This window comes from Penicillium robsamsonii, assembly GCF_028829455.1.
Source record: "Penicillium robsamsonii strain IBT 29466 chromosome Unknown utg000005l_segment0_segment0, whole genome shotgun sequence".
In the NCBI taxonomy this organism is placed as follows: Eukaryota; Fungi; Ascomycota; class Eurotiomycetes; order Eurotiales; family Aspergillaceae; genus Penicillium; species Penicillium robsamsonii.
In genome coordinates this window covers 4,401,271-4,415,509 of record NW_026643223.1, presented here as the reverse complement: position 1 = coordinate 4,415,509, position 14,239 = coordinate 4,401,271, and the positions used below count along the sequence as shown (strand labels likewise).

Genomic DNA, 14,239 nt, shown 5'->3' with positions numbered 1-14,239 from the left:
CTCAGGAAGTCCCGCCTCCCTTACCTCATCACCCTCAGTCCTTTCGTCCTGATTTAAGGTAGCCTCAGGTTGGAAATCCTCCCCAGTTTCCTCACTTTCAATATCAAATTTGGATAAACAACGAAGCATCATCAAATCCTGTATTGTTACTTCGTTCAATGAGCCTCGTCGATAATGGCAGATATCGCGAGCAGTACTAAAGAGGCGCTCAACACCGGCGCCAGTAGCTGGGATAGAAAAGACATCCCGTGCAACCGCTGCGAGTATCGGAAATCTATACTCATTCTCTTTCCAGAAATGGCATGGGTTTACTATGCTCCGTTCTATATATAATTAGCTTAGTTAAGTTATAATCATGATCATCTAAACATACCAGTATTAAGATATCCCTTAAGTTCTTCTTGCCACCCAGTCTTCGGCTGCGGTGGTGGCTCTGGTTGATCCTCCTCGAAGAGGCTCATCATTGCATCCGTGCTATGCGAGGAGGACTTTGCCTTTATAAGCACTTGCTTTTTAGGCTGGCGTTTTGAGTAATCCTCCAAATGATTATGAAGAGACTTTTCATATATGTCATGCCAGGAGGAATCCATATTATCGACTTCACCTGCCCACTCTGGTCCTTTAAAGAATTCAAGTTTATGCTGAGGTGCAAGAATTGTACCAATTGCATATAGGCTGCCATGTGCTTGCTCAGTTGCTTTATAGTATACCGAGAGTTTCTTACTTCCGGCCTTAAGAGCCTTAAGCATAGCCTTTTTCCAAGGCACTTTCTTTCGCCGAAGTCGGGCCTGGGCCTGCTCAAAATGGGTAAATAGTCGGTTATAGACCCGGAACACATCATGGATTGTTGTCGCCTTAATCTTTGATAGGCCAACCGTCCATTTGTAGAAAGGCTTTGTGATATGGAGTAAGTATTCGATCTGCCGCCATTCGCTTTTACCAAGCCGGAATTCGGGGCGCTGATGCTCTGCGTAATATCTTTGGTAGCTATCTGAAAGGCGATTGGCGCGCTGGAGCATAAGATATGTTAAATTCCACCGAGTGCGTACATCCTGGATCGGGGTAAGCCTCGGTTCTTCGCTTTAAAGATTTAGAAATGCCTCCCGTCGCTGTGGGCTGGCATTAATAAAAACTGCGAAGGCCCGTACCTGGCAGTATAGTAGTTAGTATTAGATAAAATTGTTAAAGGCATTAGTTACTTTACCTTAGCTAGCGTATAAATGATTCCCTTCTGTCTCTTTGCCTGTTGAAGAACACTCCCGTTTTCTTCCGACCATGTTGTTGCTGTCTTGTCGTTTTTTGGATCAGCCTTTATTAGGCCAAGGAGATCTTTCAGACTCAATTAAATCACATGAGCAAGACATGGAATCCGTACAATTTCAGTGAAATTAGGAAGCTCTAACCGTTCGATTGAATCACATAGACTATCGACTAAGGTCTTATTATTTGACGCATTGTCTGTAGTAATCGCAATCACTCGATTAGTAACCTGCTGTTACTGAAGAACCTCAAGGAGAACGTCTGCTAGATAGGAGCCTGTATGCTGGCCGTGAACTAGCATGAAACCTAGAAGTATCTCATGATAATCCCAATTGATATCCACAAAATAGCCTGTGATTGCCATGAATGCCTGTTAGAAGGGTGAGGTCTAACAATCAAGGGCAATTGATAGCTTCGCTCCGGCTGGGAGAAGAGAAAGGAGCTTTTGCTGCTCTGTATGGACGATTGACTGGAGCCGACGCCGCGCGGTCTTTGGTGATAGAAGGGTGAGTTTTTATTAAGAAAGCTGAGCCTCTGTAATTAGATCTTCAAAGTCTTTATGCCGGAGGATCTGAAATGGAAGGCGTGAGTTCGCTATAAATTTGACTTAGGCTCTTTCAAATCGTTGTTGGTCAAAGACTTTTCGGGTAGGCGTACGAGTAGACTAAATATAATATAGATATTAGTATCAAATCGATAGAATGTAGAATCGGACGTATATAATACCGCAAGTTCGAGCGATTGCTGTATATCCTGTTGTGTTGAAGCCTTTTTCGAGGCAACTATGCATGCGCGGCTAGATAAATGTGCAGTAAGTGACTTCGAACCATTTAATGTCGAGGATGGGTGCGAGAGCGCTTTTCCACACCTCCGACAGAGTGCCATTGGTTTCCCGGTTTAAAAGTGTGCTACTTGGTCAAAGTGCTCCCAAGTAGCAGAGGTATACCTTGCTTCAAAGTTCACTTTATGAAGCGGAGGGTGTGGGTGAGCACCTGCCGTATGGCGCCACCACTCAACGAAGTCGGTCTTATTCATTGTAGTCCAAAGAACCCAGAACTTTTGATGTTTAGGACCGATACGGCGGAGATTTGGAGGAATCGGATTCGGCTCTATTTAGAGGATTGAGGATTCTGGTCCGCTATAGATTGGCTGCTGGCTAATTAAATGATCTGGCGTAAGGGGGTCATCAATAATGCCAATGCTATAGACTGAAGAAGGTGGAGGAATTCCGGCGTGGGACAATGTGATCTGGGATGAAGGGCCAGCCTCAGCGTATAGTTCGTATTGCGACATACTAGAATAACAATTCTGTTGAACTAGAAGAGGGTTTAAAAAGCATATCTCTAACACCTACCTTTACAGTCGCGAGAGTCACGTTCGGCTACTAGTAGAGTTTAAACGAGTAATAGCGCGAAGATACATCACAAATAGGCTAGTACCCACTTATTATATGTTACTTATTGGTCTGTTCGACGGGACTCCCATGGGGGTCCCGCGGGACTCCCGTGGGACTCCCATGGGACTCCCATATAAAAGGGAAATTGATTAGATTTAGGGGTATCTACAATCCCCCACAACTTTAAGGGGAAAATTCTCACTTTTAAGCCTTCTTTATCCCGAAATTACTCAATAACCACGTAGTATGAATAGTTATTCTAAAGTGAATATAACTAATTTAGAGGTAAGGTTTCTTATGGTGCGGGAATTAAATATAATTTGTTAAAATCTTTGTCAAATTTATACTTTCTAAATAATATGTAGAAAATGTAGTGTAGTACCTCTCTGTAAATATATATTTTGCTTAACCACTTCCTTCTAATACTATGTTTAAATCTCCTTTGCGCCCAAAAGCCACCACAATCTAGTATATGAAGTTTTTTTTTTGAAGATAGATGCTTTTTGATATATACTTGAGTCATTTGTTAACTCTATTATGGACTATGTCATATAACAAAACCATATTGTTAGACATTGAAAGTAGGGACACTCATACGCCTGTAAATAACAGTATTTTATCTGATTACTTTGCAGTTTTGTGCAGCTGAAATAGGAAATCCTTGGCAAAATTATGCTAGCGTGGGACCATATGGGAGTCCCATAACTCCCATGGGACCCCCATGGGACTACTAGGGTAATGGGACCGGAATTTTTTTAGTCCCATGGGAGTAGATGGGACCAGGATATGGGACCAAAATTTTCTTAGTCCCATGGGAGTTGGCAAGGTCTAGACTGGAGTTCGGTCCTTCTTTATCTTCACGAGGAACTCGTACGACGGCCACGACCAGACCTCGCGCTGCTCTGGGGTACGGCAGAGCTCTCGGAGCGCCGCATTCCCATGAGCAGTCAGTCGGACAATATAGTACTCGGCACCCCCTTCTGCTGTAGTCGCCCTTCGTATAAGGCTGAAGAGAGTCGAAGCGGTAGGAGTAACCTGGGAAGGGTCACTTGGCGTACGAACAAGTGATCCGGGAGGGGGAGGAGGTCCTCTAGGAGGACCAGCACTAGCTGCGGAAGCCATAATGAGATAAATAAGAATGTATAAGAAAGGCTGGATTTACTTAAAGTTGTTTCTAGCCAGAGTAGCTAGGCAAAGGTCGAGTTTAAATGTAGTATGGTGAATATAAGCCTAAACCTAGAAAAATGCAAAACCCCTCGCTGACCAGAATAAAAAGCCCATATCAGATAAAGAGCCCTCGTACGAAGTTCCAGGTTCAAAACAAAGACTGGAGAACATGAGAACGAAGCCACAGAAAATACAAAACTCTCCACTAACCAGAATAGAAATCCCACATCATTAGATAAAGAGCCTTCGTACGAAGTCCCAGGTTTAAAACAAAGACTAGAGAATAGGAGAATATCGCCATGGAAAATGCAAAACTCTCCACTGACCAGAATAGAAATCCCACATCATTAGATAAAGGGCCCTCGTACGTAGGCTTGACTGTAAAACAAAGACTGGAGAACATGAGAATATCACCACAGAAAATACAAAACTCTCCACTGACCAGAATAGAAATCCCACATCATTAGATAAAGAGCCTTCGTACGTAGGCTTGACTGTAAAATAAAGACTGGAGAATATGAGAATATCACCACAGAAAATACAAAACTCTCCACTGACCAGAATAGAAATCCCACATTCGTATAAAGTCCTAGGTGCAAAATAAAGACTGGAGAACCTAAGAATGAAGCCATAGAAAAATGCAAAACTCCTCCCAGGGCAGAAGAGAAATCTACACCGTTCAATAAACAGTAGTCGTACGAAGTCCCAGGTTCTAAATAAAGTGTAAAGATCATAAGAAATAACTTGTATTTATTGTAACTTGCTTGGTTTCACCATAAAGGCTACTTATCCTGAACACCACGTAAAGGTGTAAGTTTATTCAGGTGTCGTACATAGGCCCCGTACGACTGGGTAGGGCATAGGGGAATAAAAAGAAAAGGTATGCTTACTCAGTTAATGATGATGACGTCGTCGTCATCATCTAGGTCGACGGGATTGGCGGCTGTCCCAATGGCTAACTGAGACTGTGGAAGGGGGCTCCGAGCTAGGAGAGCGGCCGCTCTTCGTGTCCTATTCCGGTTACCAGTGCCGTCTCGTACGGAGCAGCGGAATCCATGATCCTGGAACTTACAGTTACCGCATGCTCCGTCGAAATGCCCCGGTGCACGGGAGCAGATCGGGAATGGGGATGGGCTCCCTATACGACGGCGCTTATCAGCACACTCATCGCACTCGGTAATAAGCTCCCATCCACGAGATTATATCAGTAAAGCATTCACGTACGACGGGCGCATACTCGCAAGCTGGGCGCCCCGAATACGGCTAACCATAAACGGGACGTCATGGCCGGTTAAGGTAAGTAAGGCGCGGCCTTCGTCGCTGTGTACGAAACGGGCAAAAAGAGGGCTTCCCACTGGAAATGGAGTCTGTGAAACACCACCTCGAGGACCAGCATACCGTACGAGAGAGTTATTCCCTCCAGTACCTAGGGAGGTCACAGGCCATCTAAATTCAGCTCCAGTCTGGATATACCCCTCATAAAACTCAATCAGCCATTATAGGGCAGTAGGCCACCCACTAACCGGGTCAATATTGCCATTAACTAACCCCCATAACCTGGCAAACGCAGCCTGAGCTTCGTGTGTGTGAGCTCGTGCCCGAGCATGAGGACTAAGGGGGAGGTTAGGATAGGGGGGCGGGAGCCAGCAGGGCGAGGCCTAGATCGTACGAAGTGAAGCATTAGTGAATATTCTGATTTAAACAAAGGTCTCACCAGAAGCAGGAAGTAGGATATTGATGCAGGATGATATAGGATATAGCTGCAGGATGAATGGGTTTCGTACAGAGAAGGCATCTTGATGAAAATCAAAATAAAAGTGAAATTTAAGAGGAAGAGAGAGAGAGAGAGAAAGAGAGAAGTGGGAGGAAAACTGAGAATTAAATATCTGCTAGACAACAATAGAGGTGATTACTGAATTGGGTAATATTGTTACCTTATACAGCTATGAAAATAAATATTGCTGCCTAAGGCTATTGTACGAGATATCAATAATATGATAAGGCATGAACAATGGGACAGGGCATCAACAATGGGATAAGCCATGAATATGCCATGGACCTAACAATTGTGACAGTCCTGCCTGGAGCTTAAATCGTACGAGATATCATCAATGGACGATACATGAATAATGGGATAAGCCTTCATCAACGGGACAAGCCTTCATCAATGGGATAAGCCTTCATCAATGGGATAAGCCATGAATATGCCATGGACCTAATAATTATGACAGTCCTGCCTAGAGCTTGAATCGTACGAGATATCATCAATGGACGATACATGAATAATGGGACAAGCCTTCATCAACGGGACAAGCCTTCCTCAATGGGATAAGCCTTCATCAATGGGACAAGGCATCAACAATGGGATAAGCCATGAATATGCCATGGACCCAACAATTATGACAGTCCTGCCTAGAGCTTGAATCGTACGAGACATCACTAATGGATGATACATGAATAATGGGATAAGGCATGAATATCCCATGGACCAAATAATCTTGACAGTCCTACCTGGAGCTTAAATTGTACGAAAAAATCAATAATAGGATAACATGTAAATATACTATGGATTAGAATATGAATCTATAAGTAATCCTAACTTAAAATAGATATTTTAAAATAAAGTTGAAGAGTGCTGGCCCTTCGTACGGTCGCACCCCATCAAAAATAATTCCGATTTTCAATCAGCCACTACACCTTTAGAACTTGATCAATTACTCTAAAATTTAGTGACCATAATCTTTATAGTATAGAATAGAACTTTACAAATTTTGAGCTTCATCCTGGTACGAGAAGCTTTTCCAGTCTACTCACGAAAAGTATTCCAGTCTACTCATGGCCCCACTTTTATCCACCATAGTGAAGGTAAAGTCCTAATTCCAGTCTACTAGACTGCAACCACCCCCATGGGATAGGAAATTGTTGGCAGGATCGCGCGACCCCTCGTACAGTACATAGCTTCAATATTCATGAGCTGGCCATACAGTACGTCCCGAAACTGGTGCAACCGCCTACACTCTTTAAGTAATTATTTAGCCCCACTACCAAGAAGCACTAGACCATATTAGGAGGATACTCGGAATAACAATATTCCTGTACAAGCCTTGATACCGTGATTTACTTTAATTAAAATACGCTGCCTCGTCTTGTAACTGTATTGGCGATCCAAGGAAACTAGAATTTTCCATTGAAAAGCAAACAAGTCAAACACTAGAGCTTGGGAGTCCCTCGAGAATCTGGCGATCTGTCACTTCCCTTCTGCTCCTACTGTATGTCCAAGTCGGTCTAGGGGGCTTACTCGCCACCCGGCCTGCAAATAGTGACTTGCATTACTTGCTTACTGTCCTTACTAGACTGCGACATCGCCCGTCCATGGGCACTAGGAAGTGTCCACGGCCCGTGGGCGTTTTGAAATTTAACGCCCTTCGCCCACCATTATGCAAAATTAATGCAAAGATTACCCTATTAGGCTATTTTATGTACACAACCAGTTCTTGGCAATATCCACTTTGCCAAGAGTGCCCGCATATGTCTTGGCGACGCTAAAAATGTCTCCACTTTAATGGGCATTGTCGCAGTCTAGTCTTTACAGACTACCCATGAACCCGCTTATCATAATACTCAGCCTGTCAGCCACATTCCTCTCACATATAATATCAGCACATTCTCTTCTCGATAATATCAACCACTAATTCTATACTGTTTTGGGCTGATTTTACTTTGAATCTACATTTATATAGTACTTAAAGCTTTTAATCTATTTCTTGAACGTGAGTTGATACGAATCTTAGTAGTGAGTGACCATAACTGCCTCCCAATGCCAATACATGTGTAAAAAACAGTTATTTATTAAAATAAGTCAGCATTTTATCCATCCATTTTGGGTAATGCTTAGCAGAATTATGCTAGCGCAGCACTAAAACTGGTGCTGCGACAGTGCTGCAGCACTTGGTACCGCAGCACCATACAACAGCACCAAAATTGGCTTAGTCCCGCAGCACCTCGCAGCACCATATCGCAGCACCAAAATTGCCTTGGTGCTGCGGGACTTGTCAAGGCCTAGACGCCAGCTACACCTCCATTTTCGGAGGTTCTCAGCATTCAAGAGGCGTCTTATCGAGTCGATTTTGACTTTATGAGAGACCTCAGTAAGCAGATCTTCGTGGGTAACCCGCGGATTCTCCGAAATGACATCAAGAAGACGTACTTTATCAGTAGTATTCAGCTTTTTAGGTCGACCAGAACGCGGTTTCGAAACGCCATCACGTCTTTCATGTTCTTTCTTGATCGTATAGCGAATTGTTGAGATAGAAATCCACGGATATCTCTGGTGTATCCGCCTATACCCCCAATGAACCGCAGAGTGTAGCTCACAGATCCTTTCACGAAGGGCTGGAGTAAGTTCTGAGCGAGCAGGCATAGTGAGAGAGAAGAGAGTAAGAAGCATATATGAAGAAGGAATGTGATAAATTAAGGGGGAAACGCGAGATATACGCGCTATATGGAGCCTATATTGTATACCGCGTCACTATCGTATGGCGGTGTAGGTTAAATAGGAAGGCGGTATCTATGTGGGGCCAGGGTGTTGTTAAAACTTTTGCTGTGAGACTGTATACTGAGTCCATACCATACATTTCATACAGACCGATTTCTGTCATTAGTCCATAGATTATCTCCTATAAGCTGTCTGTCGCCAGCTCAACCCTCCTTTGATACCAACTGATATTGATATATATCCTGTCTCGCCGACGTCAATATACATCAGGATTCACCGACAAATCATTGACTGAAAATTATAGGTGAGCTTTCCCTCCAGGAAACAGGAACTCATCAACCAGTTTGGCAGTCTCCCGCGCCACGCCAAAACCAAAGATATAACCTCCCCCAGTGATACCTGGGCATTGTCAGTTTTCGATGGGCTAGGAATGCTCTTATTCACACGCGACGTACCATAAGCATGGACAATTTTCTTCCCTTCTTTGACCTCCTTCTCGATACGCATCCCTGAAGACCTATACGGTCGAATGCCTACGTTGTGTCCCACGATTTCATAATCCGACAGATCCTCAGAGAACTCCCCAGGAAGGCACCTATGGACTCTTTTTACAATCTTCAGGGTGTTAGCGTTATTTTCATCGGAGGGGGTGTCACATAACTCACATCCTTGTCGACCTCGATGTCCACCTCAGTGTTACTATTAATACATTTCTATTAGTATTTAGGCCTGTGAAGGGTAGATATATCATAACTTACCGAATGTCGGGGTCTCTGGTACCTCCGAGTATCACGTTGCCATCAAGACGAGGTATAACATAGGTGTAAGTCTTGCCATCATCGCGGATAAGACTCTTTTTGTAATCGCTCTTGACGACCATAACCTGTCCCTTGAGGAGCTCCATGTTCTCATCTTTAATGTCATCCAGGTACATGGGACCAGACCCAGTGGCATTGATGAGGACGTCCTGGCCCATATGATACGCATCCGACAAAGAGCGGAAGTTCATCCGTTTGAACTTCACACCTGAGGTCTCGAGATTCTTTTTATGCCAGGGGAGAAAGATGTTTGGGTCAAGGACAATAGTGGTATCTCATAATTGTTAGCGCGCTCATCCAGTGGTTAAGTGAAAGTGGACGAACAGGTTATTCCGCCTTTGGCTCCGCTTGGGAGTTGGTCTTTTGGCAGGAAGCGGAACTACAAAGTCAGTTAGCAGAGTCTTGAGGTCAACGAATAGAGTGCTTCATGTACATTTGGTACATAGTCTTTATACCAAAGATCTTCATCAGTCCGTTCAACTTCGAAGAACTCCTCCATCGGAATCATCTTCACACTAGACTCCGGGTATCTGATTGCCAGCCTCCATAATTCAGCAAATGTATCACGTTGCATCATTCGATCACGAGGTGAAGAACAAAAGCCCGCGACAAAATTAGCACCGGCCCAAGGACTGGCCCATTCTATTGATGGATCATCTCCAGGGATGTTTCTTGCGATGATTGTGATCTCGTGGTTGCGGGAAAGTTGAGCTGCTATAGCTAGGCCGATGATGCTAGCGATGCATCACTATTAGCTATTTCTTTGATCTTCCAGGTGGACGTTCTAAGTAATAAAATAAGCGATAATCTTACCCTGATCCAACTATGGTGATTCGTGCCATATGTCAGGGGTGCTCGGAAAATTAGAAGTCCGTCTTGAGGAAATCCCGGTGACCTTGTATGTAGCTTTGGTATATTTCAGAAGCTAGGCAATGTGACGTATCTTGACTTAGTACATCAGTGATTGTAGAAAGTCTTTGATTTTTGGATGAAATAGCGCGGAATATGTTGTTCTAATCTTATGGCAGGGGGTTACGTCGGGACATACACCCGACTGCGAAGTTACCCCTTTCGGCCAGTAGGCGAGATGGCTCCACTATAATTGTCATCTATCATCTTCGGTCCTCCACGGCTCTACCTCGTTTCGGATCTACTGAGAAATCCCTGAAACTCCACGTTTAATGTACATCATTCATAAACCCGCTATGAGGTGTTTTTTCGGAAGCCATGCCGGGCGAAAGATGGCTGATAACAGGCTCGTCATCGACTCTGCCCGCTATATGGCTTGAACAAAACCCCGGACTCTTTCTTAAAGAAGCCTGGCTTTTTTAGCGTCTCTCATACAATTGATTTCCGTGAGCCCATGAGATACTGTCTTGTTTGAGACTTTTCTCGACTCCTTCTGAACGCTTCCAACCACAAGATGGCAGAAATGTCTAAGATCCCAATCCTGGACAATGAAAAGATTCACGATCTTTTGATCAACCTTTCCAAAGACGAAACAATTGAATTTCGGCAAGTCATTGAACGAACCTTCGAACAATTCTCCGTCGGTGGCGAACGTCAATACCAGCCAACGCCAAATGTCACCAACCGTCCTAATGGGCAAAGCATCCTCTTCAGACCTTTTACATCAAACACCAGTATCGGCACTAAGATCACTGTGGATTCTACGCCCGGGCAGGATGGCAAAAAGGATCCTCTGCACGGCGTCATCGTTCTATGCGATGGGAAAGGCAATCCGAAGGGTCTTCTTAGCTCGGAGGAAGTAACTGGCTATCGCACTTCGATGAATTCCATGGTTCCTTTCTCCTGGAGAAAGAATGTTGAAAATATCATCATCTTTGGCAGTGGCATGCAGGCTTTGTGGCATACACGACTGATACTTAGGCTGAGAGGCCCGGAAGTAAAAAAAATCACCTATGTCAGTCGCGTCAGACATCGGGTCGACCATCTAATTGCGAAAGTGTCTGAGGAAAATCTCGCCCACTGGAAATCGAACTGTTGCTTTGATTTTGTCGATAACACCACCTCCGACTTTGAGCAAATTCTCAAGCTTCACTTGAGCAATGTCGATTGCATATTTTGCACTACGCCATCCACGAAACCCCTTTTCTCGGCGATCCATCTACCCGAAGAAAAGGGAAGGTGCCCTTTCATATCCGCCGTTGGTTCATGGCAGCCTGACATGATCGAGTTGGATCCTTCCATACTGAGACTTGCCGTGTCCTCCAGTGCTGGATGCAATCCTATCACCGGGGAGGAAAAGGGTTTCATCCTTGTGGACGATCGTGAATTTGCTCTTCAGAGCTCTGGGGAGCTTATTCAAAGTCAGACTGATGCTAAGGATGTCATTGAGCTGGGTGAGATTATTGCCCTAAAAGGCGGAAAGGCTTTATCCGACTGTATGACGCATTCGAAGATCCAAAATATAGACCAATTTATCTCGGAGGGACTCGTTATTTACAAAAGTGTCGGATTGAGTCTCACGGACTTGACTCTGAGCGATGCCATCCTCAAAATGCTAAGACATTGACAGGGGAGCCTAGGAGTTGATAGAATCGGGTAGCTGTTCTCTCGAACTAGACTTCAAATCTGTTTTTAAATCTATCTGAGCCCAATTCTATCTCCTTAGTCATATTATTTCTCCGGGTTGTATCTAGCTAGAAAGAACCACTGTGTGACTTACAACAACGTCCGTTGAGCCCTTTTCCGACTTTATGCTGCGCCCGCTTGAAAATCTAGCAGGCGAAAAGAACATATGCTCTTGACCAAGAATCCCTCGGGCCGCCCCCGTAGAAAGCCGGCATCAAAGCCGACTCGACACTCTTCATTAAGCATTCAATCTATATCCAGCGTTAAGATACCCCGGTGCCAGGCCTGTGGGAGACTTACCGGTCTGACCGTAGACCCTAGAGTGCGGGGCTCGGCAAATAGCCGGATTAGGAAAGAGATACACTTCGGGTAACCCTGAAGCCTCAAATATGTCGCTTTTTGCCGAGACGTGAAGAGCACGGTTGAAACCTTTTCTATATACTGATCAATGCGTGCGGGGTGCTCATTATGTATGTCTTATCGGGAACAAACCCGTACCAAGGCTATTCTCTGGATGGTCCCAAAACATCCGGCTATTGAAGTCTCAAAAGAACCCGAGACACCCAAGGTAAACCGCTCTTATTTAAACTTCATTACCCTGTTTCTCATCAAATAACGTTCTGTGGCACCGACGATACGTCTGCGTTGAATAAAGACATGCCTGACAATATGAAGACCAAAGACCCAGAGTCTTCTGATCGTCCGCCTTCACCACCTGCCTCCTTCCGGGACGCAACTACAGATGCCGTCTTTGGAGATATAACTGAGAATGGACCCAACTACCGCGGTGTGAGTCAAGTTGAATCATAACGCATTCCGTTCCAAAATTATTAACGTGAATCTAGCTAGGATGGTTTGCCACTACTATTCTCATGACCAAAACAATGATTGGCCTTGGTGTCCTATCCATTCCTGCTGCCTTCGACGTGTTAGGTATCATTCCCGGAGTGCTCTGCCTCTTAGCCGTTGCAACAATTACCATTTGGTCGATGTTTGTTGTGGGGTCGTTTAAGCTAAACCACCCGGAGGTTTATGCTATCGACGATGTTGGTTACAAACTGTTTGGCGTTACGGGAAGAGTTCTCTTCGGGACTACCTTCTGGATCTGTAAGAATGCAGATATCCTGTTACTTTGCGGTCTTTGTCGATCTTTACTAAAGCTGGATCAGACTGGATTTTCGTTAGTGGCTCTGGACTGCTCAGCTTGTCGATTGCTTTGAATGCGATTTCAACCCATGGAACATGCACTGCGGTGTTTGTGGCCGTTGCAGCAATTATAACATTCTGTCTGACAAGTATTCGGACACTAGCCCGCATAAGCTGGATTGCTTGGGTCGGGCTTTTCAGTATACTAGGAGCTAGTAAGTATGATAAATTCGCGTATAACTCCCTTGCTGATCTTCTCCCAGTCGTTACCCTTACTATTGCTGTTGGTGTCCAGGATAGACCTGCTAGCGCTCCACAGCAAGGCCCCTGGAAAACTGACTACCAGCTGGTTAAGAAACCATCGTTTCTAGAGGCCGTAACGGCAGTTTCCACCATGGTCTTTGCGTATTCGGGTACTAGCGCATTCTTTGCAATTGTCGCAGAGATGCGCGAACCTAGGCACTATGCTAGGTCACTAACAATCTGTCAATCCATCGTTACTGGGACATACCTCAGTATTGGAGTGGTGGTGTACTATTACTGTGGGTCTTTCGTCGCATCGCCCGCGCTTGGATCAGCTGGCGTTCTTATGAAGAAAGTGACATATGGTCTTGCCATCCCAGGTCTTCTTGCATCTACAGTCATTCTTTGCCATGTGAGTCTCTATCTCTTTGAAGTTTCCGCGTTTGTCAAATCTTATATCTTATACCAGGTATCAAGCAAGTACATATTCGTTCGCTTGCTTCAAGGTAGCCATCATTTGACAGCAAACACTTTCCGGCATTGGGCTACCTGGCTTGGTTGTACATTCGGGGCCACTATTACTGCATATATCATTGCAAGTGCTATCCCTGTCTTCAATGACCTAGTGTCCCTTGTCGGTGCACTATTGGGTACAATGATGTCATTCCAGCCCATGGCCTTCATGTGGCTCTATGATAACTGGCGAAGAAGCAAGGGCGATCGAAATGCTGCTTGGCACTTTATCGTCGCATGGTGCATATTCGTCTTTCTTGCCGGAACATTTCTCATGGTTGCTGGAACGTACGGCTCCGTTGTTCAAGTTGCCAACAGTTACAAATTGTCTGGAGGCACGGCTGCTTGGTCATGTGCCGACAATTCCAACTCTGTATGAAACTATTTGTTCTCAGGGAATAGAGGGATATATTTGTACTGTATGCGCCACCAAGTAGCTCTTCTCGCCTATTGTCCAAAAAAGGCAACTCTCTAGACCAGAATAGGACGATCTTCAATCTGATTAGTGAATTACCTTACCTTTCCACAACCAGTCGGCTTGAGGAATCTCCCCTTGAATATGATAAGGGTATATGGCGAAGTATGGTAGAACCATGGAATATTGCA

General features: G+C 44.7%; 5 protein-coding genes across 5 annotated transcripts; 2 read left to right on the top strand and 3 right to left on the bottom strand.

The window, feature by feature from the left end:
* Positions 1-4,713: 4,713 nt before the first annotated feature.
* Positions 4,714-5,618, bottom strand: N7447_009706 (uncharacterized protein; the record flags this gene model as incomplete). Its single annotated transcript, XM_057233968.1, has 4 exons — positions 4,714-4,961; positions 5,061-5,177; positions 5,372-5,481; positions 5,608-5,618. The coding sequence occupies 4 exons, from the start codon at positions 5,616-5,618 to the stop codon at positions 4,714-4,716; spliced, it is 486 nt and encodes a 161-aa protein (XP_057083510.1).
* Positions 5,619-7,739: 2,121 nt separating this feature from the next.
* Positions 7,740-8,243, bottom strand: N7447_009705 (uncharacterized protein; the record flags this gene model as incomplete). The annotated part of the gene is made up of 1 exon (XM_057233967.1): positions 7,740-8,243. The coding sequence occupies one exon, from the start codon at positions 8,241-8,243 to the stop codon at positions 7,740-7,742; it is 504 nt and encodes a 167-aa protein (XP_057083509.1).
* Positions 8,244-8,616: 373 nt separating this feature from the next.
* N7447_009704 (FAD-dependent oxidoreductase) lies at positions 8,617-9,978 on the bottom strand (the record flags this gene model as incomplete). The annotated part of the gene is made up of 7 exons (XM_057233966.1): positions 8,617-8,717; positions 8,774-8,933; positions 8,984-9,017; positions 9,077-9,410; positions 9,461-9,515; positions 9,570-9,870; positions 9,950-9,978. 7 exons carry the CDS (start codon positions 9,976-9,978, stop codon positions 8,617-8,619), a joined length of 1,014 nt encoding a protein of 337 aa, XP_057083508.1.
* A 581-nt stretch (positions 9,979-10,559) lies between these two features.
* Positions 10,560-11,672, top strand: N7447_009703 (uncharacterized protein; the record flags this gene model as incomplete). Its single annotated transcript, XM_057233965.1, has 1 exon — positions 10,560-11,672. The coding sequence occupies one exon, from the start codon at positions 10,560-10,562 to the stop codon at positions 11,670-11,672; it is 1,113 nt and encodes a 370-aa protein (XP_057083507.1).
* Positions 11,673-12,388: 716 nt separating this feature from the next.
* Positions 12,389-14,012, top strand: N7447_009702 (transmembrane amino acid transporter; the record flags this gene model as incomplete). The annotated part of the gene is made up of 4 exons (XM_057233964.1): positions 12,389-12,520; positions 12,577-12,838; positions 12,901-13,092; positions 13,141-14,012. 4 exons carry the CDS (start codon positions 12,389-12,391, stop codon positions 14,010-14,012), a joined length of 1,458 nt encoding a protein of 485 aa, XP_057083506.1.
* Between the last annotated feature and the right edge of the window lie 227 nt (positions 14,013-14,239).